Source organism: Dryas octopetala, chromosome 1 (genome assembly GCF_963921425.1).
Source record: "Dryas octopetala chromosome 1, drDryOcto1.1, whole genome shotgun sequence".
Lineage (NCBI taxonomy): Eukaryota > Viridiplantae > Streptophyta > Magnoliopsida > Rosales > Rosaceae > Dryas > Dryas octopetala.
Window position 1 is genome coordinate 32,477,471 of NC_141366.1, and position 24,238 is coordinate 32,501,708.

Consider the following 24,238-nt stretch of genomic DNA (forward strand, 5'->3'; position numbering starts at 1 on the left):
TCTACAAAAGTCTATATTGTTAACTCATAGAAATCTATCAATAATTCTACAAAGACAATAAAAGTCTATATAAATTCATAAACTCCACAAAAATCTCTCACTTAAAAAGTGAAAATGTATAAAATGTCTAGAATTTTATATTGAATACACCCCATTCCACAGTTTTTGCACTATGATGTCCAGCAAACTTATTTAAAGTCTTTGTAACTCATCTGTTAATGAAATTTGCAAAAAGAGCTCCAATTTTTACCTCCACCGTGCTTTCCAAACCCTTCAGTTCACTTATTCTAACTTACCTTCTTCTGTTTCTTCCCAGCCGCTGCAGCAGTTTCTGATATTCTTCTTCATTTTTCCGACGCCACAACTCTCTCTCTCTCCTCTCTATCTCTCTCTTCCCTTTGTCTCGTCGCATCCATCTCTCTGTCTCACCGTCGCCGCTCGCTGCCGCCGCTGTCTCACTCACCGTGCCCACCCCTACCAAACACTGTTTCAGTCCCAACTTCCGCCATGGACGAGGTGTGCGAGGGCAAGGACTTCTCGTTCCCCAAACACGAGGAGAGGATCCTCCAGTTCTGGTCCGAAATCAAAGCCTTCGAGACCCAATTGGCTCGCACCAAGGACCAGCCCGAGTACATCTTCTACGACGGCCCGCCCTTCGCCACCGGCCTCCCACATTATGGCCACATATTGGCCGGAACCATCAAAGACATCATCACTCGCTACCAGTCGATGACGGGCCACCATGTCACTCGCCGCTTCGGCTGGGACTGCCACGGCCTGCCGGTCGAGAACGAGATTGACCGAAAGCTCGGCATCAAGCGCCGAGACGATGTGCTGAAGATGGGGATTGATAAGTACAATGAGGAGTGTAGGAGCATTGTTACTCGGTATGTGGAGGAATGGGAGAAGGTGGTTACGCGTACCGGGCGGTGGATCGATTTCAAGAACGATTATAAGACCATGGACTTGAAGTTTATGGAGAGTGTGTGGTGGGTTTTTGCTCAGTTACATCAGAAAGGCCTTGTGTATAAAGGCTTCAAGGTTAGTTGCATTGTGTTCACTTTTAGTTTTTCTCAATTGGGTTGTGATGAAATTTGAGAATGAACTCATTGAATCCCTGGAAGTAATATTGTTTTGATTATTATTTGTATTGAAATGTACTGAAATGTCGGTATTGGTTTCTAGTTTGGATAAAACCCATTGCTCTTGACATGTAACTTGGTACTGCTACATGGAATTCTAATTGCAAAACAGTGTTTATTTGCGGGAGGGAGGGTGAGAGAGAGAGGGGGAGGGAGAGAGGGAGGGAGAGGGAGAAAGAGGGAGGGAGAGAGAGGGAGAGAGAGAGTATATCCAACTCTCAAGCAGAGGACGAATGTTCTATTTGACTTACTGAACAAAAGGACATGTTCTATTTCCGTTGACATATTTTGTTTCTTTTGTGTAGGTCATGCCATACAGCACTGGTTGCAAGACACCGCTTTCCAATTTTGAGGCTGGTCAAGAGTATAGGGTTTGTGATACTTCTGTTAATATTTTATGTAAAATTGCTGAGTTAATTTTATGTAAAATTGCTGATTATCTTTCTTTGTATTATTGTCGTTGAATTTTGTTTATTATAATGAGGTTCTGTATTTTCTGGCTTCAAGGGTTAAATGACTGTCAAAATAATTCAATTGGTGAAACTCGTAATTTGTCTATGTTGTTGCTCAACCATTAATTCAGCCTTTTGTTTTGTTTTCATATTGTTGGAACTTATAGTTTGATGTATATGAATCTGTATCATGTTTGACATCTCTGGACTAACACAGGATGTGCCTGATCCCGAAATTATGGTGGCTTTTCCAATTGTTGATGATCCTCAAAAGGCAGATTTTGTGGCTTGGACAACTACTCCATGGACCCTTCCTAGCAATTTAGCCCTTTGTGTCAATGTAAAATATACCTATGTGAAGGTCAGTTAGCTGATATATACTTTTGATATTATATTTATCAGAAATTGAGGCATTGAGTGTGTTTGATTTATGTTAATGTCAGTTTGTTTGTCATTCCATATGTTTTCTTCTGCCATTATAGTATCATTTGTTTTCTTCTTTTGTTTGTAAGGCCACTGGACCATATCCTGCAAATTTAAGCCCCATATTTGCGCTTCAACCTCTTTGTTTTGTTTTTTTGGTAGTATAACATTCTTGTTATCTATTGGTTATCATATTATTTTGTAATATGCCATCAATTTTTCTTCACCTTTATTCAATGCATTTTTTATGCTATATTACTTGAGCAACTAATTTGAGGTGGAAATAAAAATCAGGTACGTAACAAGTACTCCAGAAAAGTTTATGTTGTTGCTGAATCTCGGTTGTCAGCTCTTCCTAGTGAGAAACCAAAAGAAAATCAAGTAAATGGATCCGTGGATGATGCAAAAAAATTAAATTCAAAGACCAAGGGATCTTCAGGTGGGAAAAAGGAAGCTGTCGACGCTTCATATGAGGTGTTGGACAAAGTCTCGGGGGCTTCATTAGTGGGAATGAAGTGAGAACTTCTGTTCCTCATTTTACATTATTACTGTCAGTTTGGAGTTAGTTTAAGATGGTTGCTTTTATTTGTTTGTCTATTGTTTACTTCATGACTTTTTTGATGGGTATCACAATTATAAAGAGACTGCAAACTGCAGGTACAAGCCACTGTTTGATTACTTTAAGGAGTTCTCTGATGTGGCATTTAGAGTTGTTGCGGACGACTATGTTACTGATGACAGTGGTACTGGAATTGTTCATTGTGCTCCTGCATTTGGTGAGGATGATTATCGCGTTTGCCTTGAAAATAAAGTGATCAACAAGGTATGCACCCAGATCCATGTAAATGGTATAATCTCAAGGTTAGAAAGTTTCTGATTCATTACATCAAGATGAGATTGTGTGTATTTTGTTTGGTCTCAAATCTGACATTGTGAACAAGATGGTCTTAGTTAGAGTACCCTCTACTGTTCAAGCAGTATGTCTTGTAATTTTTTGTTGTTATACAGTTCCTTTGAGTCTTTCTTACTGTGATTATTATTCTTAATTTCTGCATGAACATTTATTTTCTTGCACATTTTCATTGCCTTCTGTAATCTCTGTTTCTTATGTAGATGTATATTTTTGTCCAGATTTGTTTTCAATCATCTCGGTTAATATTTCTAGCTCTTCCTTACAGTCCTGCAGAAACTCTTGTTACATTTTTCTATAGATTGTGGGGTTTATTATCCTGCAGGAGCTCTCATTACCTTTTTCTCCAACACCTTGGGATTTGTAAGTTCAATGGTAAATTGGTAATTGAGTATTGCAGTGATGCCTCCATTTTGTTGGCAACTGTAAGTTCAGCAGAACGAGATAATTATCTAAACGTGGTTAAGGAACTGTTGAGAGTGGAATGAGAAGAAGATTTGTGCCTTGGAAATCATTCTGTTAATATTATTTCTCTGATTGTAGTTTAAGATCAGCAGTGTGACTATTAAGTTGGTGTAAAAAGTAATGGAGATGTGGGTTTGTCTTTCATTATTAGAAGATGGGGTTGTTTAAGGTCAGTACAAAAGCTTGTGGTTGGTTATTAGGGTTTGTTGGACAAGTCTTATTTTCTGCAAGGTGGTGTTGTAAGTGTTTTCAAAGGCGGAATCAAGGAGCATCTTGACGTGAGGCAACATAGGAATGGCCGAAGCATTCCTCTGTTTGGCTTTCTTCCCAATAGCCGTACGCCTCTTTCTAATAGGCGTGTCAGGCATATGCCTTTTGAGCACACTTTGTTTTTGTAAACTCCCCATGCCAAACGATGCTGTTTGGTCTAGGCTGTTACAAAATTTAAAAGCCCAGGTCAATGAAGAGGAGTATAAGATTCTTGAAAATTATGGGGGAGAGGGGTGGAGATGTTGTATAAAGTTCGTTTTTGGTCTTCCTTGTGGGCTTTGGTTTCTTTAGGGTTATGGGAGTTACCGTTATTTGTTATTTATGTTGATTGGGGGTCTGCCATAACCTAGAATTGCTTGTATTGCAAGTTATATGTTTTGTTGGGTAGCTATTAGGTTTGGTTGTCAGAGGACACCTTGCCCTCTGTTACTTTGTGCAACTTCTGTTGTACTCATTTACTGTTAATAAAATCCTGTTTCCTATAAAAAATAATGATATACATTACTCAATATAAGAATTTTGAGAATACTCATTTATTAAGAAGTCGATTCATTTTGTTGCTGTTTCTTTTGTAGTTCCATGCCTATAAGGGCTTTGACATGCTCAACTGGATGTCAAAAGTCACTTATTATTTTTTTTTTCCCCAACACAATTTCCATAAATGGTGTTGGTGTTGTTCTGCAGAAATTTGATGCTCCATTGTTTCAGTGGTATCAACATGGCATCTCAGCTGTGAAACTTAAGCTCCACATGAGGGGGATTGTGATTCTCTTAATCATCTAATGATTTTAATAAACGCTACCTGCCTAGTTGCCTGTAATTAGTCTAGCATGGACCATAAGCTTGTTCGACCTTACACTCCCCTGTTGCAATGCAGTATCTTAGAATTCATTTCCAAAGATGTATAAGTATATATTTTATTTGTTCATATTCCATTCTGCTTCTTCCAACTCTTTGATTTTCAACATTTGTGCAAGCTTTTTTTTTTTTTTTTTTTCCTAATGCTTTATTGGTGTTGAAATCCTCGGAGAAATTTGACCCTATGTGACAATCTGGTGGTAATTCAACCTACCTTCAGAGGCCCTTCCTCTGTTCAGGCATGGATGATGCCCTTAAGTGGCATGGCAAAATAAATAAATATTTCCCGCAAGAAATTCAAACGTCTTTTTTTTTTTTTTTCACAGTTTACTTCCTGGTCCTTATTTATTATGTTTGCCTTTGTTTTCTTGGCATGTAGGGAGAGAACTTGATTGTAGCAGTTGATGATGATGGATGCTTTACGGAAAGAATTACTGACTTCAGCAGGTGCTATGTCAAGGACGCTGATAAAGATATTATTGCAGCAGTGAAGGTACGAGAGAGAGTTTATGTACATTGACATGCATACATATGTAGGGTGTTTTACTTCTACAACACATATGCACAATGCCCCTCAACTCTGTTGATTGCATTGGCGTCAGCATGCAGTCAATGGTCTCTAGTGATGCGTGACGTTTGTACACCCCACTATTGAAATTCTGTGTGTATAAGTGTATGTATTTATGTGTGCCAAACCCCCCTCCCAATTGGCCAAATAAAAAGAAGATGGAACTATGCCATCAAACTTTTAGAAGAAATTATATTTTTAGAAAGATTTTCAGTTTTGCTAAACCTATGTTTGGCTTTGAAGAATAGGTAGGTTCATGTGTTTATGTCATTCATTTTTGTTGTTCGTCTTGTTGCCATCATAAGTTCAATAGGCCTTTGGGAAGAAAAAGTGAAAGAAGTAGAAATCAAAGTCCTGCTCGGGATGGGATGTTTCTTTTCTTATTGTATATCTGTATGTTGTTTGTCTCCTTTGTTCTAATGTACTTCTTCATATTTTCTCAGGCAAAAGGAAGACTTGTTAAGTCAGGAACCTTTACCCATTCTTACCCCTTTTGCTGGAGATCTAAAACTCCGCTTATTTACAGAGCTGTTCCAAGCTGGTAATTGCAATTTTAATTAGCTATTTCTTGTACTTCAGTTTTACATTCTGTTATTTTGATTAAAAACTCAGTCTTCTTCATTGAGTTTTCATAAGTCAATTGATTTGTAGTTAGATCTACTTCATCAAATTCTTGCATGCATGCTTAAATTTATTGCAAGTTCTTAGTATTTGATTTTTCTTTAGTTCCCTTTTTGTAGACTAAGACACTGAGACTTATATTGGTTTTCTTTTGTATTTCTTTCTTCACCTGTCAACATGCAGTCTCATCCTAAATAAGTTTTACCATATGCTTACAGGTTTATCCGGGTGGAGCAGTTAAAAGACAAATTATTAGAAAACAACAAGCAGACTTACTGGGTTCCTGATTTTGTTAAGGTTGATTTTTATTTTTTTTTGTCAACATGGATGGCTTTTCTTCTTTATGGTAATGTGTATTAATTTTGTGGCTGAGTGTGGTATATGATGATAACTAACTAACTAACAATTTAGGGTGATAAATTGGGTATCTATGTTTTACGCGTGTAATCAAGTTTTTGGAGGTGCTTGAACATTGTCTTCTATCTTCCCTATTTTCTCATTTTAGTAGTTATTATTTTGGATCCTTTGTTGCAGGGACTTTCTTTTGTCAAAATGATATTGGGGTCTTTGATTATGGGTCACAAAATATTCATGTTAGAATTTGATAATGCTGAAATTTCACATAATCCACTCTTGGAATTGTGGACAAGGAAACAAGGAATACACTTTTGTTTCACACAAGATGTTCATATTTTGAAAGAAAATGGCATGAAATTCACATGACATTCCTATATTCCAAGGTTTCAGTCGAATTGTTGTTGTTTCCCCCTTGAAACTCATGGTGTTTCCATTGAAACTGTGTGATTCACAGTGACGGATTAGCTGCAGATTTGAACCCATAGCTAGATCTGATATTGGGCATGGGCCCAATATCGAACCTTCTGATTTGAAATTTTCTGCAAATGGCTATTTTAAATGCTATGATATAAATCAACTGTATTTTGGTGTTGCAGTTCTTCATTTGAACTGTGGTGTTGATAACTCCCTGCTTTCTATTGCCATGTTTCAGGAAAAACGCTTCCACAATTGGCTGGAAAATGCAAGAGATTGGGCAGTTAGTCGAAGTAGATTTTGGGGTACTCCTCTTCCCGTGTGGATTAGTGAGGATGGTGAGGAAATAGTAGTCATGGATTCCATTGAGAAACTTGAAAGGCTTTCTGGTGTTAAGGTTTGATTTCTCTCTGTATACATGTGTGTTTTGAAGGTCATGTTTTATTAATTTTTACCTTCATGAATTAATAAATAAAATAATAAATGAGTTGTATTACATTTTGCTTCTTATTTATACTCCAGATGTTTTGCTAGATACTTTAAATGTTTTGTCTAGAGATTTTAACCAAGGATTAGAAGCCAGTCGTTAATTTGGAGGACATCCAAATTAACTTGTGTTTTGTTTGTTACTGTGTTTATATGGCATAACTCGATTGTGGCTGGACCACTTTCTATTCAACATTTTTGTTTATATGGCTAATGCATTACATGCCACACTGAAACATATTTATATTTTTTTTTGCTCCTAATGGGCAAGGTGAACCTCCTATACTGAATTATAGTTTTAAAATATAGAGAGGTCTTTGTGTGTGTTTAATAAAACAGGGTACTTTTCCAGTACCATATGGATAATATAGATATCCCATTCATTTTGTATTGGATCAAGGAGAATATTATAAGAAGTTTCTTTAGTTTAGGGGCAATCTTGTTGAAAGGATGAAGTTATGTAAATGCTTGTTGCAACATACCATAAACTTGTCTTTATTTTTTATGCACACGCACACCCACACACAGAGGTTCTAGTCAGTAGCTAAAATATGGAGCTTAAATAAGTAGCTAATCTTTTGTCGCTAGATATCTTTCTACGGCTAGGATTAAAAAACCTAAAGTAGGAATGTATAAATCATGGTTCCTGGATCTAACTGCCCATAATTATCTTCTTCACTTGCTAGAACTTATCTGTGGTGTGTGTAAATATACTATCCTGTAAGTTTCTTTCTTTTCCCCCCCGGAGGCATTGCTTCATCAAGAGGGTTAAGAATTACTGGTCTGACGGCCAATTTGTTGATGCTTGACAGGTGGTGAATTGGAATTTGGAGTTGTTTTTTAAATTAGTTAATTTATTTATTTTTGAAGAATGCTACTTATCCTAAATTCTTTCAACTCTTTTTTTGTTTTTTTCTCTACCTACATGGCACATGATATGGCCACAATACATCATCACTTAAAAAAAAACCACATCACATCATTACATATCAGCCTGCTGCATAGGTTTGGGAAAAAAATTGCTAACAGTGGATGAGATTTGTGTACATTGTTTTTTCTTCTTAAAAAAAATGTTTCCATTTGATCTTTCCGCTAGTGCAGAGAATATTTGAATATTTTCTTGTTTAAAAAAAAAAAATGGTTCCATTTGATCTTTCTGCTAGTGCAGAGAATATTTTGAATATTTTCTTGTGCTGATTTTAACAGGTTTTTGATCTGCACCGCCATAACATTGATCATATCACTATTCCGTCTAGCCGTGGTCCTGAATTTGGCGTTCTTCGGCGTATAGACGATGTAAGATTACTGAATCAGTGTTCTATTTTTTGTACTTCAAATCATAATCAATTTTGCATTATACACTTTTGATTTGTGACTCATACAGTCTCATTTGTAATCAATCATAATCAAATGTGTTAACTGTTTGATTTCACAAATATGCATTCAATGACCTTCTGGTGCATTCCAGCTGTGCTATTACGGTAATAGCCAATTTTTTCTTTACCACCTTGGGTAAGAATCTGTTCTTACAGCCAAAGGAGTGTAGGACATTGTGGGCATGATGTTCGTTTCCTCAGGAATTTTGGCTTAAATTTATTTACATCAACTCAAAAAATGACCTCCTAATCTTATGTTATTTTTTCCTTGATGTTTTTGGAACCTTTTTCTCTTTAAGAAGAGAAAAAAACAGGTACTGCATATCCTGCTGGTTCAAGGTGTTATGTATTGACAATGTTCTAATTCACTGATGAAAGCTTAATGGTTTTGATGGTAATCTGTTGTTTTATCTTTTCAGGTGTTTGATTGTTGGTTTGAGAGTGGGTCCATGCCTTATGCTTATATCCACTATCCTTTCGAGAATGTTGAACTCTTTGAGAAAAATTTTCCTGGGCATTTTGTGGCTGAAGGGCTAGATCAGACTCGTGGATGGTAAATTTGTTGCATTTGGGATTTTCCAATTTTCCAGATTTGAGAGTGCTTTTCCCCTAGTTGATTATTCTAGTTATAGTTGTAAAAACTAAGGGCCCATTTCATAACATTTGAAATTGCTTTTGGTTTTTAGTTTTGATCTTATGCATCATTCCATATCCATCTTCTCTCTCCCTCACATTTATCATCTCTCCTCACTATTCTCTCATATTGTTTTTTCTCTATGTTTAATTAGAAATTTGAACAAAAAGCAAAAATGTCACCAAACGAGGGACCTGAGTAAATTGACTTACTAGATTATTTTTTGTAGCTTCAATGTCAATGATGTATAACTCCCTAGTTCCTTGCTCTAATTGTTTTAGGAGATTTTAATTCATTTGTTTTATTAGTGCACAAAAGATTTATCTTGTTATGTATGTGTGTGTGTGTGCGCGTGCAGAAATGACATTCTTCATTTGAACATGGAAACTAGTGTTAAAACAGTATATCACAACCATGGCATGACATGATGGAACAACTATATATATGGTCATCATCAGTATGTGACATCGAATGTATATATTTCTCTACCTTAGATGTTGTCTTTGTAAACACAAGAACCACGTTACCACAATGTTAAAGAGTTGAAGATATCAAGTAATTATTTGTGCACATAAATGCATGTTACCTTTAAAATTTTGGCTTTAGTAGCAATACATGCACACATAGAGAAATTGTACTCTTGTCTTTTTTTTCTTTTGACATGGAAACTATTTGAAATTGCTTTTGGTTTTTAATTTTTATCTTATGAATCATTCCATATACATCTTCTCTCTCCCTCACATTTATCATCTCTCTTCTCACTATTCTCTCATTTTTTATTCTCTATCTTTAATTAGAAATGAAATCCAAAAACTAAAAATGAAAATGCCACCGGACCAGGGCCTTAAGTAAATTTGATTTACATAAGACTTTTTTTTTGGTAGCTTCTAAGTCAATGATGTAAAAATCCCTAGTTCTTTGCTATAATTATTTTATGAGATTTTAATTCATTTGTTTCATTGGTGTACACAAGATCCATCTTCTTATGTATGCATGTCTGTGTGCGCGCATGTGTGTGGAAATGACACTGTTTATTCGACATGGGAACTAGTATTAGAACACATGACATATGACACAGCCATATATATATATTGTGTTGTCAATATGTGATATCTAATGTAAATATTTGTCTACCTTACGTGTTGCCTTTGTACACACAAGAACCACATTACCACAATGTTGAAGGCTTGAAGATTTGAAGTAATTATATGTGCACACAAATGCATGCTGCCTTTAAAATTTTGGCTTAAGTAGCAGTATACTCACACACATAGAAATTTCACTTTTGTTTCCTGACATGTAAACTATTTTAGACACAGAAAATCTCAATAACTTTGGCATGGTCAACCAGTTATATCTATGTGTTTATCAATATGTGATATCTAAGCTATATCTTTATCTACCTCATAGGTTGGTGTTGTACACATAGAACCATAGTGGTAAAGTAACTGTATGTGCACATAAGTACCTATTGATTTTTGTGTTTAGTTGAAAAACATTGAGTGCAAGTGTTTAAACAACCTTGGAATGCAAGTGTACGAGAGTAATTTTTCTTGGCCGAAAGGTGGCCAAGAGTATGTTGTCCTTAAAATGTCCGACATGGTAAATTTGTTTTACAAGTGTTGTATAATTTTTTTTTGTGAGAAGTTTATTAAAATCAAAACAATTACGGACGAGAATCATAAATCTATTTGAACAATTAAATAGTATAATATTGTTTTTTTTTGTTTCGTTAATCACATAATGGTTAGAAAAACTACATGCTGGCTGCTTTTTCTGTGATCAGATTCCTTTCTGCTTATTTTATCGCAACCCTAGGAACATGTGTCTCGAAAGACTTAGCCAGGCCTGCTTGTGAATTTTTGTTGTTTTCCTTCACACTCTGCAGGTTTTACACTCTTATGGTGTTAGCTACTGCATTATTTGGGAAACCTGCTTTTAGGAATCTCATTTGTAATGGGCTTGTCCTTGCTGAGGATGGGAAAAAAATGAGTAAAAGTTTGAAAAACTATCCTTCACCAATGGAAGTTATCGATGACTATGGGGCTGTAAGTTTATTATGTGTTTGCTCTTTCAGTATTTATTATACTAGATGTTACGCCTTACCAATGTTTAGACTATTTCCTATTTTTTTTATGCAGGATGCTCTACGATTATACCTCATTAACTCTCCTGTTGTTCGTGCGGAACCATTACGTTTCAAGAAGGAAGGAGTTTATGGTGTTGTAAGTATTATTTATCTACTTTTCTATGTTAGTTTTTGCATTGGAGTTCTGTTTGGTTGAGTATTGTCTTCAATTTATGGTCTCAAATTTGTGTATTGATCTTGGTTCACTTGTATTGATCTTTTCTTTGTTTTTTTTTTTTTTTCCCAGGTGAAGGATGTATTCCTTCCTTGGTACAATGCATATAGGTTCCTTGTTCAGAATGCAAAGAGACTTGAGGTTGAGGGGTTTGCCCCCTTCCTTCCTATTGATCAAGCCACTCTACAAAAGTCTTCTAATGTGCTTGATCAGTGGATTAACTCAGCCACACAGAGTCTTGTGTGTTTTGTCCATCAAGAAATGAATGGTTATCGACTTTACACGGTTAGCTGTCTATTAACCATTCTTTTAGAAAGCACTTTGTATTTCATTCAAAGTTTAGGTTGATTTGTGCATACTGATTACATCCAGCTTACATATAACTGCAGACGAAATTCAGTTATGTAGAACAAAACATCAGAATATAATCCAAAATTGTTACAAGTGTTTGGTACTTTTTGACATTGCGATACAAGTATAGTGTTTTAGGTGTTAAAGTTGAAAACATACTTGAATTGATCTATGTTCAATAATATTGGGGTAGCACCTTTTCATAAAAATACATGAAGCTTCTATGGTTCTGCTGAAATAATGATTTATGAAAAGAAGGATGCTGGTGTGTAGTGACTTTTCAGCTGTTATAAGTTCGATTAATGACATGCATTTATTATCTAATCATTTGGGTAGTGAAGTCCTATTTATCTTGACTGGCAACTATAGGAAAGCAGGGGTTGACTTATAAGAGTTGTCTTTTAAAGTGTGGCAGCTGTGACCATAATTTATAATTACTCCTTCCACAGTTAATTGATTGCCATTGGATACCTTCATTTGACAATTGTGGGAGCATCTAAAATCACTGCCCTATTGCGAATTAAACTTTTTCATATTTGGCTGTGTTAAGTTATTTATATAGGTACAGCGGTAACAGACGACTGATTGTGCTTTATATTCATGTTGGATTTAGATTCCTTTATAAAATATATTTTGTATTAAGTAACTGCAGTACAAATAGGTAGTGTACAAGTTCCACCATAAGCTCACAGGCTTTATTGTGATTTGCACTTCAGATTTGCAATATTTTGGATCTAAATTGTTCTAATAATCTTTTTTCTCCAAAAGTTCATTTACTTTTTCATGGTTCCGACATTATTACTTTTTGCATATATCTAAATGAACACTCTATTTCTCTCTACACAACCCTATCTCATTTATTTCCAAGTTTTCCCTTAGTTAATAAAATTAAAAAAAAAGAAAGAAAAAAAGAATGAAGCTGGTCCAAGGACCTGACCTGAACCCAGCCCCTACCTCTGCCCTCCCTGGCGCTCGCCACCCTGCTCTCTCTCTCTCTCTTCGCACCCCCTCCATGCCGGAAGGAAAGGGAGGCCGGCATGGGGGGCGCAGAGAGAGAGAGAGAGAGAGAGAGAGAGAGAGAGGTGCCGGGGCACTAGAAGTTCTCGTAATTATTTTTTTAGTTTCATCAGCTGTGATTTTTTGGGATTTGGCAGTGAAGATAGTGGCGTGGAGGATAAAAAGAAGGCATTTTTAGCAAGAGGAAGTAAGCTCACAATATTCAATCAGTCATAGGCTACATTCCAGCTTACTACCTTTCTCTCTTTTGAACTCCAAAGAATGTGCATAAAAGGTTGGAAATGTTGATGAGTTCTTTTGTGGGAGGGAGTTGGGGATGGTAAAAGTAATAATTTGGTGAAGTGGAAAGTTGTTTATTGCTCTCGAGAAAAGGGTGGGTAAGGGTTTGGAAGTTTGGACAAAAGAAATGTGACTCCGTGGTAATGGCTGTGGCGTTTTCTATTGGAAAGAAATTCCCTTTGGCATGCTGTTATCAAGACCAAATATGGGCTAGATGCATATGCGTGGGACTCTAATTGCGATACAAGGATCAAGTTGATGAAAAATATTTTTCAGCGCATCAATTCTTTTTGTACTTACCATCGTCCAGTGGTGGGGAATGGGGTCCATAAGTGTATCTCCATATTGATGCGTCATGTGTACAATGGGGGCTGAAAGTGTAGATAATTTATTCCTTCAGTTCCCTATTACTCTGAGGCTTTAGCATAAATTGTTTATGGAAGCTAATGTAATGTGGCCGATTCCAAAATTATGCACCTCTGTGTTTGTTGAGAAGTTCGTATCTTGGAAGGGGGAGAAGGCAAAAATATTGTGGAACTGTTGTGTGGATAAAACAACAAAAGTAAGAGGATCTTTGAACCTATTGGGGAGGAGGTGGAAGGATTATGGTAGATAGTTCATTTTTGGGCATCATTGTAGCTCAATGTTATAGGAGTATTAGGATGTACATTTTTTTTCCCTTCTTTTTCATGCAAATTGAAGGGCGAAGCTCTCTTAAAATAGTGCTTAGTTTTAGTTCTTTGGCATTCTATTTGACATTTTGTGGAACTGATTGTTGATGCTTTTTGAAGCATTTGGTTATGGATTTTGTATGTGCCTCAGTGGTCAGCGTGTCTACTTGCATTGTACTTTTTTGTTCATAGCTTATGAATAAAATATTGCTGTTTCTCATAATAAAGATGTGTTCCACCTAGATATCATTCTCTTTCTTTCAATATTAATGCATTTAATCTATACTAACAAGTAACCTTATAAACAACTTTATAGGTGGTTCCTTATCTCTTGAAGTTTCTTGACAACTTGACAAATATTTATGTGAGGTTCAATCGCAAGAGGCTAAAGGGTCGTACTGGTGAAGACGATTGTAGGATGGCACTCTCAACTCTTTATGATGTATGGTGGTGGTAACTTACTCTTTTTATGTTGCTTTCCATTATTTACTAAATTGCTTTACATTATGTGACTAAATAGCTTGATCTTACCATCAGTGTTGGTATGCATGGTGGATTGAGATTCATCTTTAATGTTAATTCAAAAAAACAAAGTAGGTTCATGTTAAATGTTGATATTGCTTCTTGGATCATGATTTTGGTTTGCTATTTCATTCTGATTTTGTAGCTATATTTTATATATATTTTATAGGAAACAAGACTTTATTAATCAAACAGAAATGGTTCAATACTGAGTACAAGGTGTACTCTTAATTAAAAGCAAATCAACTACAAAATATCCTAGACTTCTAGAGAAAACATTAATAAACAGCAGGATTCCAATCTAAGAAAATAACAGAAAAAGAGCTCTCTTAAACTCTGAAGACACTGATGGCCAAAGAGATGCCCAAAACCAAAACAAATAATTCACCTCCTTGCCCTTTGCAAATGAGCTATGCATGTTGTTTTTGTGAGTTTTAATAATGCCTATTTTTGTGTTTTTTAGATTCTGGAATTGTGTTTCGTTTGATACGCCAGTACTGAACAAAATGGTAATGTTCGAGCTATAACCACCATACAGCATTATATTTTTTTTTATTGCTTGTTGGTGAACCACCAAGCATGTTCTTCGATGTTCAGTGGCACGTCATTGAACTTTAGTGTTTGTTTTTTATTTTTGGATGTCCAGAAATCCCCTGGGCGAACCCAGTTTTGAAACTTTAGTGTTTTTTTCAGATCAGGTTGTCAAACTCAAACACCCATACCTCTACCATACTTTACCCAGTCAAATTTACATGCAAAGACATAAATATTTATCCACAGAGATATGCAGTGGTACATTTGTTGATGCAAATGTCAAAAAGGACACATAAAAGTAAGCTAAAATTAGTTTATGCAAATCTGCTGAAGGAGATGGGGTACCCATATGATGCAAATATGTTGAAGGAGATGGAAATAATAATAAAATGATGCAAATTTGATGGTGAAGGCTCACCTGTGTGCGAAGCTTGGTTGTTGTGATGTTCAAGTTTGATTTGGCTTGGTATTGGTGCGTGAGTGAGGGGATAGGTATACTGGAGTAAATGCAACCTAATAGAGGGGTTGTTGCGAATAGGGTCAAATTTAGTATAGCTGTGGGTATGCTGAGAAAAGAGCAAAAATTTAAATTCATTGGGTCAACTTAGCAGGGGGGCTTACTAACAAATATGGAGGTCTAAATAGTAATTCCTTTACATTTTATTTGTCCATTTTCCATGATTTTTTTTGTCTGTGAAGCACTCTGTTGAGATTAATAAATGAGATCCATGAATATGTAATCATGTAATGAAAGTAATCTATTTGTTTCACCAATGCACAAGGAACGAAGAATACAAGAATATCTATTTGTCATATTTTTGAAACCTTTGACTTTTAAAATTACTTGCTGGTCAATATAAGAATTAGATCCTAAGGTCCTGCAAGTGTAGCTTTTTGGGTTCATTCTAAAACCCGAGTGTACCTTAATGTAATTTTCCCGTCTGAATTCTTTTTGTTTCTGGATGTTAGAACTGTTCAATGGCTTTTGTCCTGCAATTGTTCCGTGTCAAGTTTTGAGGTTACCGATCCCAGTGGAAAATTTTGCAGCATCAAAAAGGGGTTTAATTAATAAATACTCTGTTACAAATCATCTATTTAGAATACGAACGCTTCATCAGCATGCATAGGTTGACTTCTACTTTTCTTTTTCATGAGGGGATACAAAGTGATATATATGATAACTTGATCAATGTATCCTCCGTAATTTCTCTCTGGAATTGCTCCTCCTGTGCTTATGTTAAGTTATAAATTAGTGTATGTGAGCTATCACCTGTTGTTGAGTATCCGATGAATTTTTACTTGGGATTCATTTTAACATCTTTCTTTTTGCATAGCATGGTTATTATATCATGCCATCGTCATCATAATTATTCTCTACATATTGTTTTCAACTGTGATATGCTTCATAACTATTCAATTCTTGAGATATTCTCCATGAGATTCACTAGTCTAATGGTTGTGTATCTTTTATTTTGTGTCTCCAGGTCCTTTTAGTATCATGTAAAGTGATGGCACCACTAACACCATTCTTCACTGAGGTCCTTTATCAAAATTTGCGGAAAATTTCAAATGAGTTAGAGGAAAGTATTCATTATTGCAATTCTCCTCAAGCGGAAGGAAAGGTATTGGTGATCATTTTATTCTTTATCACACCATTGTTTATTAAATATTTCATGTTTATTTAAACCATTAACTTGTCGAGTCAGTACTCCTAAAATTGGGGCAGTTGCATTTTTATATACATCTGATTAATGGCAGACCATAGTTCAATGAACTTGATGTTAACTTATTCATATTTTCAGGTTAGTTGGAAACTATAATGGTGAATTTTTCTCACTTCAATGCATTATCTTTTCAAATTTTGGCTATCTTTTCTTATAATGTAAGACAGACATTTTACATACCCTTAATACCGGCTGGCTGGCTTAACTTAATTGGGAGATTTTTCAACAGAGGGGGTTAAGTTCAGTATGATATTGTATTTTTTGGAACTTCCTGAAGATCCCGAAGCATTGTAATTTTAGATTTGTATGTTTCTCTCAAATATTTGCATGGGTTTACTAAGTTATACTGCTATTTCAGAGAGATGAACGTATTGAGCAAAGTGTTACAAGGATGATGACAATAATTGATCTTGCTCGTAATATTCGTGAGCGTCACAACAAGCCCCTCAAATCACCCCTCAGGTGTGCTAATAACATCCTCCTTATTTGCGTTTTGTTTTGGTTAAATTATGCTTCTTCAGTTTTGTCTACCTACTTTCTCATATTTATCTGAAATACATTTTTCTTTTATTTGCTTTTCTGAACAACTAAAGGGAGATGGTTATAGTTCATCCTGATGCAGAATTTCTTGATGATATTGCTGGAAAGCTAAGAGAGGTAAATGAATGATAGTGCAAGCTCATATTGTGCTTATGCTTTTTCATACATGTAGAAATGTATGGTCAGTTAATCTATTGTGGTACCAGCTAATGCTATTCTTTATGCCAGTATCTCTTTTAGTCATACATGGTAGCTTAGTACCCTTTTAGTCGATATCAGCAATGTTTTACATCTGACTGACTGTTTGGCTTTGTTTTGCAGTCTAATAGATTATTTTTTTATTGCATTACCTGTTAGTTTTGTTGATTTTTAAGCCCTTGAGATCTTTGTTCTTTGATGTAAATTAGACCTAGAACTAGAGATGACTTGCGACAATTGAAAACAGAAAACCAATCACACGCAGCACACACAAACACAAGAGATTTATACTGGTTCGGCGATAAACTTGTGCCTACGTTCAGTTGTGATATCTCCCGAGAGATTCACTGCACTATGAAATAAATTCAGAGGTTACAAGGACTTTTTGGAACCCTAGAACCTAATTCCCCTTCTGCAGAATACCCTGAAAAACTTTCAATAACTCGGCTCTCTCTTTGCTGGTGCTTGTGTCTTAGACATTAAACTAACCTAGGGCTGCCGCAACCTATTTAGAACTCACAGGTTGCAGCTTACACTTATGTTTCAGCTGGGATTCCTAATCCTACTAGAACTAGGTAATTGGTCTAATTAGCTAATTCTAATTCCTTGTACAATTAGGAAGTACTCAAAACTCCTTCGTTAACTAGGAAAACCTTGCACAAGTCCTCTCAGCATTCCTAAAATCTGTACCCTACTAGGAATAACCCAAACTGCTACATTCCAGACTTTTGATGAGCCAAACACAACAAGTTTCTCTGAGTAGGTGTTCTGAATCAAGGACTGAAAATCGATATTGTCAGCGATATTTTGCTGATAATATCACGTTTTCATAAAGTCAATGTATTGGCATACAGCTGCAAATATATCATGGGTTTTTCGAGTTTTTTGGTGATTATTTGAAGCAAATAATCCAAGATTGCATAAAAGAAGTAAAGATGATTTCATAGGAGAGGGAAAAATCTACAAATTGGGTGAACAGGAAACTCATGAGAACACCAACAACATTGCTTTTTTCACTGAAATTCATAATTTTCTCCAAGTGTGCCAGCAGGCACACAAAAATGCCTCTACTAAGGGGGTTGGGGATTCATCTCCAACCTCAAGAGTCTTTAAATAAGGGCCAACCATATCTGCTTAATACTTCTTTGAGTCATCCTTATTATAATGATTGGATAAAACAAAATTGACATGCAGTTAAAATTTACATGGGTGCTACTAAGTTGTTCACACTTTCTTCAGACTCATTTCTCTTTCAATCTCTCTCGCTCTCACAACTCTCTTTATGATCAAAACTAATGTTATTATTAACATTTATTATTTTTGTTTGTAAGTAATCCCCTAAGAGGTTTGTGTAGTACTAAGTTGCTCGTGTAATTTCCCAGGTAAAGTATAAACAATTGTATTAAATCAATATCAAAATGAAAATTGAGGTATATTTAGTAAAATTTCAATAAGTACCAAGTCTATGAGTAATATTGTCAGCTCCTACTTTATTCATCCCAAATGGTATAAACCTTGTATGTACCTTGGTTTTAGCTACTTTATTTTCATTAAAACAGAAGATAACTAATTAACCATCTCCTGAAGTTTCATCCAAAAGTTTCATGTTTTCTCATAATTTAAATAAAAATCTCCGTTCCTGGCCAAATAAAAAAATTTAAAAAAAATCTCCGTTTAGTACCAATATTTGATACCTTGTTCTGACTGAATTTGTGACTTTTAGGACGATGTCTTGTATAATTACTCCTTGGTGTGTGTGACTGATTTAATTGTCTAAAAAATTTGAGAATTTGAAGAAGGTGGCTGTCTGGGGGCTACTTAATTAGTTGCTTTATGTTCACTTTGTGGTTTGGCATTACACCAGTTTTTTTGAAGGCTAACGTTTCTTATGGGAGCCAGGAAAGTCTCTTAAACCTCTCAGAATCAACATTGAACTGTGTTCTATCATTTGTTTTTTTGTTTGGCTGAATAGTAGAACTGTAAAACTATAGGGTTTTGTCTGTTCTTTTTTATATACAAAGAAATGTTATCTTGTATGTATTTGTTCTACAACTATTCTTTTTTTTAGTGGCCCGAGTAGTGGCTCATTGCAGATCTCATGTACATGCACTCGCTGTTTCTAAGGCATCTTTCTCCACTAACTAACACATCAACTATTTTCCTTTTGAATCTCAGTATGTGCTGGAGGAACTTAATGTTCGATCTCTTGTCCCATGTAATGATACGCTAAAGTATGCTTCATTACGTGCAGAGCCTGACTTTAGGTATGTAAATGTTTTTTTTTTTTTATTGGGGGGGTGGGGGTTTTGGGTGAAAGCTGGGCCTTTGTATTTATGTTTAATGGCATTGTTGTTTTCTTATAGCGTATTAGGTAAGCGGCTAGGAAAATCTATGGGAGTTGTTGCCAGAGAAGTCAAGGCCATGTCCCAAGAAAATATTTTAGAATTTGAGACAGCTGGAGAAGTTACTCTTGCTGGTCATTGTTTAAAGCTGACTGATATCAAGGTGCTCATCTGCCATTGCTAAGATAATATTATTTTCTCTTTATTAGCTTATTAGCAGTTGTGCACTGCATATACTATAATTTTCTTCTTGGTTTTCCCCTCAACTTCTTTGCGACATTCTCTCCCCCTCGTCTTTTACATTTCCCTTTGTTTTATTTTATAATAATAACCATTTTTTATGGACACTTGCAATCTCTTTACAATATTAGCCATTTATAGTCTTTGTGTGAGATAAATAAGATAAATATTAAAGGCATATAAGGTATTGTGTATATTAGTGAAGCCTGTGACCCCAAAGAAGACTTGATTTGCATATTATATTTTGGTAGCCTCTTCATATCAACAGGATCATGGAATACCTTAAAAAGCTGTGTTTCTTGAGGAAAGCATTTGGGCATGTGTGATGCTGGCCTAAAAATCCGGCTAGAATTCCTTTCTCTGCATAATTTAATTATATTTCATTCCTTTTAATTTTCAGGTTGTTAGGGATTTCAGACGTCCTGATGGCACAACAGAAGAGGAGGTTGATGCAACAGGAGATGGTGGGGATATTTGAGAGCATCCTGATATACATAAACTTTTTTTCCTGATATAATATATAAAGTTTTTCGGTGTTCTACATTTCAGGTGATGTTTTGGTGATCTTGGACTTGCGTCCAGATGAATCATTATTTGAGGCTGGTGTTGCTCGTGAGGTAATTTCGCTACTCTTTGTTGGGTTTATTTAATGTAAAACTGTAAATAATTCTCCGTTCTAATTATGTAGAGTATGTCTTCTTTTTCACAACATGAGTTTAACAAAAGGTTGAAATAACAGCTGAATTTTTGGTAAATAATTGGATACCGTGCGTTGAAATGGGGTGGAAGGACTACCCTAGGGGAGTCCTACCCAGCGTCTACTGCTTGTCAAATGCCCAAAAGCAGTACAATAGAAGGGTTGAATGCTATCTTAAAGTGTGGGAATGGAAAAGATGAATCTAGGGTTCAGTGGGTTTAGGTGGGTGTGTAGGAAGGTGAGTGGGTTGACTAAGATTAGTCATTATTTTTTTCTGGGTCTAAGCACGTAGAGGTCATTTTACAAAAGGGTATACTTGTCATTAATATTTTCATTTAAAGGTTGGTGGGGAAATAGTGACAGGAGGTGGGAACATAATCTCTCAATTAATAGTTTATTACTGATATTAAAATTCTTTTGTTAATTCAAGACATAATTAATGACATTTATATAAAACCTATTTCATACACAATAGTTTGATATAATCTTATATCAAATGCATATGTTAGAATTTTTTGAGAATAAACGTAAGCGATGCACATTGTTTTCAATCTATATGTCATATTTATTATGTATATAATATTTTATGAAATTTACATGTTTAATTGATTCATTATTGTTTGTTCAGTATTTCAAAAAGTTTCATTCAATATTTCTATGCTTTTGAGAAAATTCATTGTTCTGTAGTTTTAATGGTATTTCCATCTATATCAATATAATTTTCGTAAATCTGGACTGATGATATTTCCACTGATATCGATACTTTGAACCTTGGTTTAGCGCCATGTCTATGCCTCTTTCATTTTTATTTTATCACTGTCAATTGTTCTATTTTAAGTTCCATTAATGAGCGTGCCTTTGAATTTATAGCAGCTTCTATTAGGTAAAGACACCTTCCGGTCACATTGTGATCCAGATGTAGTGGCCCTTAGTTAAAAACATTCATTTTGGAGTGCTAATTATTGATTGTTGGAAGTGGACACATTTCTGACGAATGTATTGCTTTTTCCCCAACACATAACAGATTGTTAACAGAATTCAGAAGTTACGGAAGAAAGCTGCCCTTGAACCTACTGATTTGGTGGAGGTGTACTTTAAATCTTTGGATCAAGATAAATCAGTCTCACAACGGGTTTTGCGTTCGCAGGTACTTTTTTTGTACATATGAGCAGTGTGTTTGACGTGAGAGTAACAACATTTAACAATTTTTGGATTGAGACTTTGATGAACTTATGATTAATTTGTCAGTGGTGCTTGAGAACCTATGTTTTTTAAACTTTTTTTCTAAATGTGCAGTGAATTATTTTCTGTAGTAGATTAATGTCTTTTTCAATCTCTGATGTCTTATTTGTTGGTAATGGATGTGATGCAATCATTTTTTATATCTGTTTGAATCGTACCAGTCTTCTTTCTCCTTATTTTCTTAATTTTTTTGGAGTAGGAGCATGATATATTTCAATTTTGAAACACGTATGCATTTATGTGCTTTGAATAGATATACATGTGGGGAACTTTTCTTTTTAGTATTAGTTAAATGAAATCATTTACCACAAGCAATATTTCGCAAGTCCACAGTTTCTTGATATCTTCAGCTTGAGGGATGCATCTCTTCTCGAGCATTGCACACTGCCCAAGAAAATCAGTGTTTGATGCCTGTCATGTCAATGACTGTTTGGCACATTGACCACTTTTGATGACATTCTGTGTCCACGGCTGATTGGCTATTTTGTATGCAGGAACAATACATTAGGGATGCGATTGGTTCACCATTGCTTTCTTCTTGTGTGATGCCATCACATGCTGTAAGTTGCATTCAATGGCTACTGCTTAATTTTTTTGACAACAATATATATATATATATATAGGGAAATTTTCAAGTAAAAAGTAAGAACATCCTCTCTTGACCTATAATTCAATGATCGGAATCGAACATATTTTAGAACATCATTCAAAGATCACCCTTGCAAAAAATCAGTCAAATCCATTTAATTTAATCTGACGGATTGTATCTGTCTGCACTGTTTAGATGACCAAACCTCTGAGCGGAGCCCAAAATCCTAGAGCTAAACTATAACATAAACGCCGACAAACTAGGTCCAAGCGCTCGGCGCTAGTGCGGACGTTCGCACCTGAATGGGTATATAGATATATACACATATCAGTAATGATCACTCGCTCACCATAAAGAAGGGAATTTCCCGTTCTATGTTGAGCGAGTGATCATTTTTGTATACCCATATATATATATATGCCCCTTCCATTGAGGGATTCCTTAAATAATTTTATTTAAAGAATCAATCATGGGGCCCATTCTATATAATATTTCAATGATAAGAACCATCTAATTTGTAGGTGTCTATTCCATGATCATCTGTGCAAAAACTTAAACATATCGGAAACAATTAAGATATCTAATTTTGATCTAATATATATACTGGTGTGGAAGTTTACTAGGCCCCTTCAAAGTTCTTTTCTTTTTGGCCATTTAGGCCAGGAAGTTGACACTAGTCTTAAAGATACATCAATGGGAATTATGTTTTGGCCGAACATTTTTCCCTCCTTTATGTTTGAATAAATGGATATATAACTACTTGTAAATCTCATAGGAGGCTTTTTGCATATTCAGAGACCTGTTGCAGAGACTTCAGATACCAATATTTATTTCTTGTGTCTTGTGTCTTGTGTCTTGAATCTTGATATTCTTATTGATTATTTTACAAATTGCAGGTCATCGTAGGGGAGGAGAGTTTCCATGGGATATCTGGCTTGTCATTTGTTATCAGTTTGGCCCGACCTGCCCTAGCGTTCAACTCAGATGCAATTCTTGCTTTATATTCAGGTTGGCACTCTTCACCAAACACTTACAAAACTAAAAGGAAAATGTTAAAGAAATAATTCTGGACACATTTAATATGGTGTGATCTAGTGCAACCAAATTTTTACCTGTTTTTGTCCTCTGTTGTGAATGCTCGACAATGGTGCAGGAAACACAAAATTCGCACAGGGTCTGCAAAATTACTTGTTATCAAGGGATCATCAAAATTTGAAGTCCGAGTTTCAAAATGGAAATGGAAAGGTTTGTTTTACTTTTCAATAATTCTAGTCATCAAATGTATTCACACAATTTATTCACCAAATGATGGGTTAGTATACATATAAGTATCTTGTTATAAATAAATGAGGTCCACAATGGGTCCAAATTTGAACCACATCACTCTTTACTTTCCAACCATTAAGCTTCAATTGTCTCAAGTAAAAGTATGTACTTTACATTTTCTCATGTGTATCTCTACTCTTTGTGCAGATAACTATTGATTGCATTGAAAACATGCCTTCTGTGGATTTGGTGTTGGGGGAACATGTATGTTTGACTGTTGGGGACTTCATTTCTAGAACAAAATCTGGGTAGGATATTTTTTGGCCAAAAATGGGGGTTGATCAGTTCTTTCTCTATTCTTGTTTTCGATTTTCTTGTGATTGTACTTTTTATAAGGGGAAAAAATGATTACAGAACAAATACACAGGCCCCTATCAAGGGCAGTTGTAATCGTCATTCTTGTTGTACAGATGTAAAAGACATGTTATTTCAAAACTATCAATCCTTTCCTTCTTTTGTTTTTGGCAAATCCGATCTTTACCGTTTATGGTCCTCCTTTCCTTACTTTCCTAACAGACTTTAATTTCTGATTAAAAGACTTAATCAAACCATTGGCGATTTCACATTACTACATTTTTAACATCCTAATTATTATTTAACAATTAACTTAGCAAGTGTATTTTATTTTATTTTTTTGGTAATTGAGGGTGTTCTAGATCAGTTTTCACGCGTCAGACTAATCACTTA

At 35.3% G+C, this 24,238-nt stretch overlaps 1 protein-coding gene across 1 annotated transcript; it reads left to right on the plus strand.

Annotated features, from left to right (window-relative positions):
- The first annotated feature begins 215 nt into the window (after window positions 1-215).
- On the plus strand, window positions 216-24,004 carry LOC147299855 (tRNA synthetase class I (I, L, M and V) family protein). Its single transcript, XM_086255401.1, has 27 exons — window positions 216-1,041; window positions 1,448-1,513; window positions 1,812-1,955; window positions 2,312-2,532; window positions 2,675-2,840; window positions 4,900-5,013; window positions 5,532-5,629; window positions 5,928-6,006; window positions 6,719-6,877; window positions 8,173-8,262; window positions 8,762-8,895; window positions 10,865-11,024; window positions 11,118-11,201; window positions 11,352-11,564; window positions 13,914-14,039; window positions 16,138-16,275; window positions 16,736-16,839; window positions 16,971-17,034; window positions 19,291-19,379; window positions 19,479-19,620; window positions 20,098-20,161; window positions 20,247-20,314; window positions 21,419-21,541; window positions 22,131-22,196; window positions 23,122-23,233; window positions 23,379-23,470; window positions 23,699-24,004. Exons 1-27 carry the CDS (start codon window positions 508-510, stop codon window positions 23,801-23,803), a joined length of 3,555 nt encoding a protein of 1,184 aa, XP_086111527.1. The 5' UTR covers window positions 216-507; the 3' UTR covers window positions 23,804-24,004.
- The last annotated feature ends 234 nt before the right edge of the window (window positions 24,005-24,238 follow it).

Coding starts and splice junctions, on each gene's coding strand:
- LOC147299855 (XM_086255401.1), top strand. CDS start 508: ATGGACGAGGTGTGCGAGGGCAAGGACTTCTCGTTCCCCAAACACGAG. Junction 8,263..8,761: donor TTCTTCGGCGTATAGACGAT/GTAAGATTACTG, acceptor TTATCTTTTCAG/GTGTTTGATTGTTGGTTTGA. Junction 11,202..11,351: donor AGGAAGGAGTTTATGGTGTT/GTAAGTATTATT, acceptor TTTTTTTCCCAG/GTGAAGGATGTATTCCTTCC.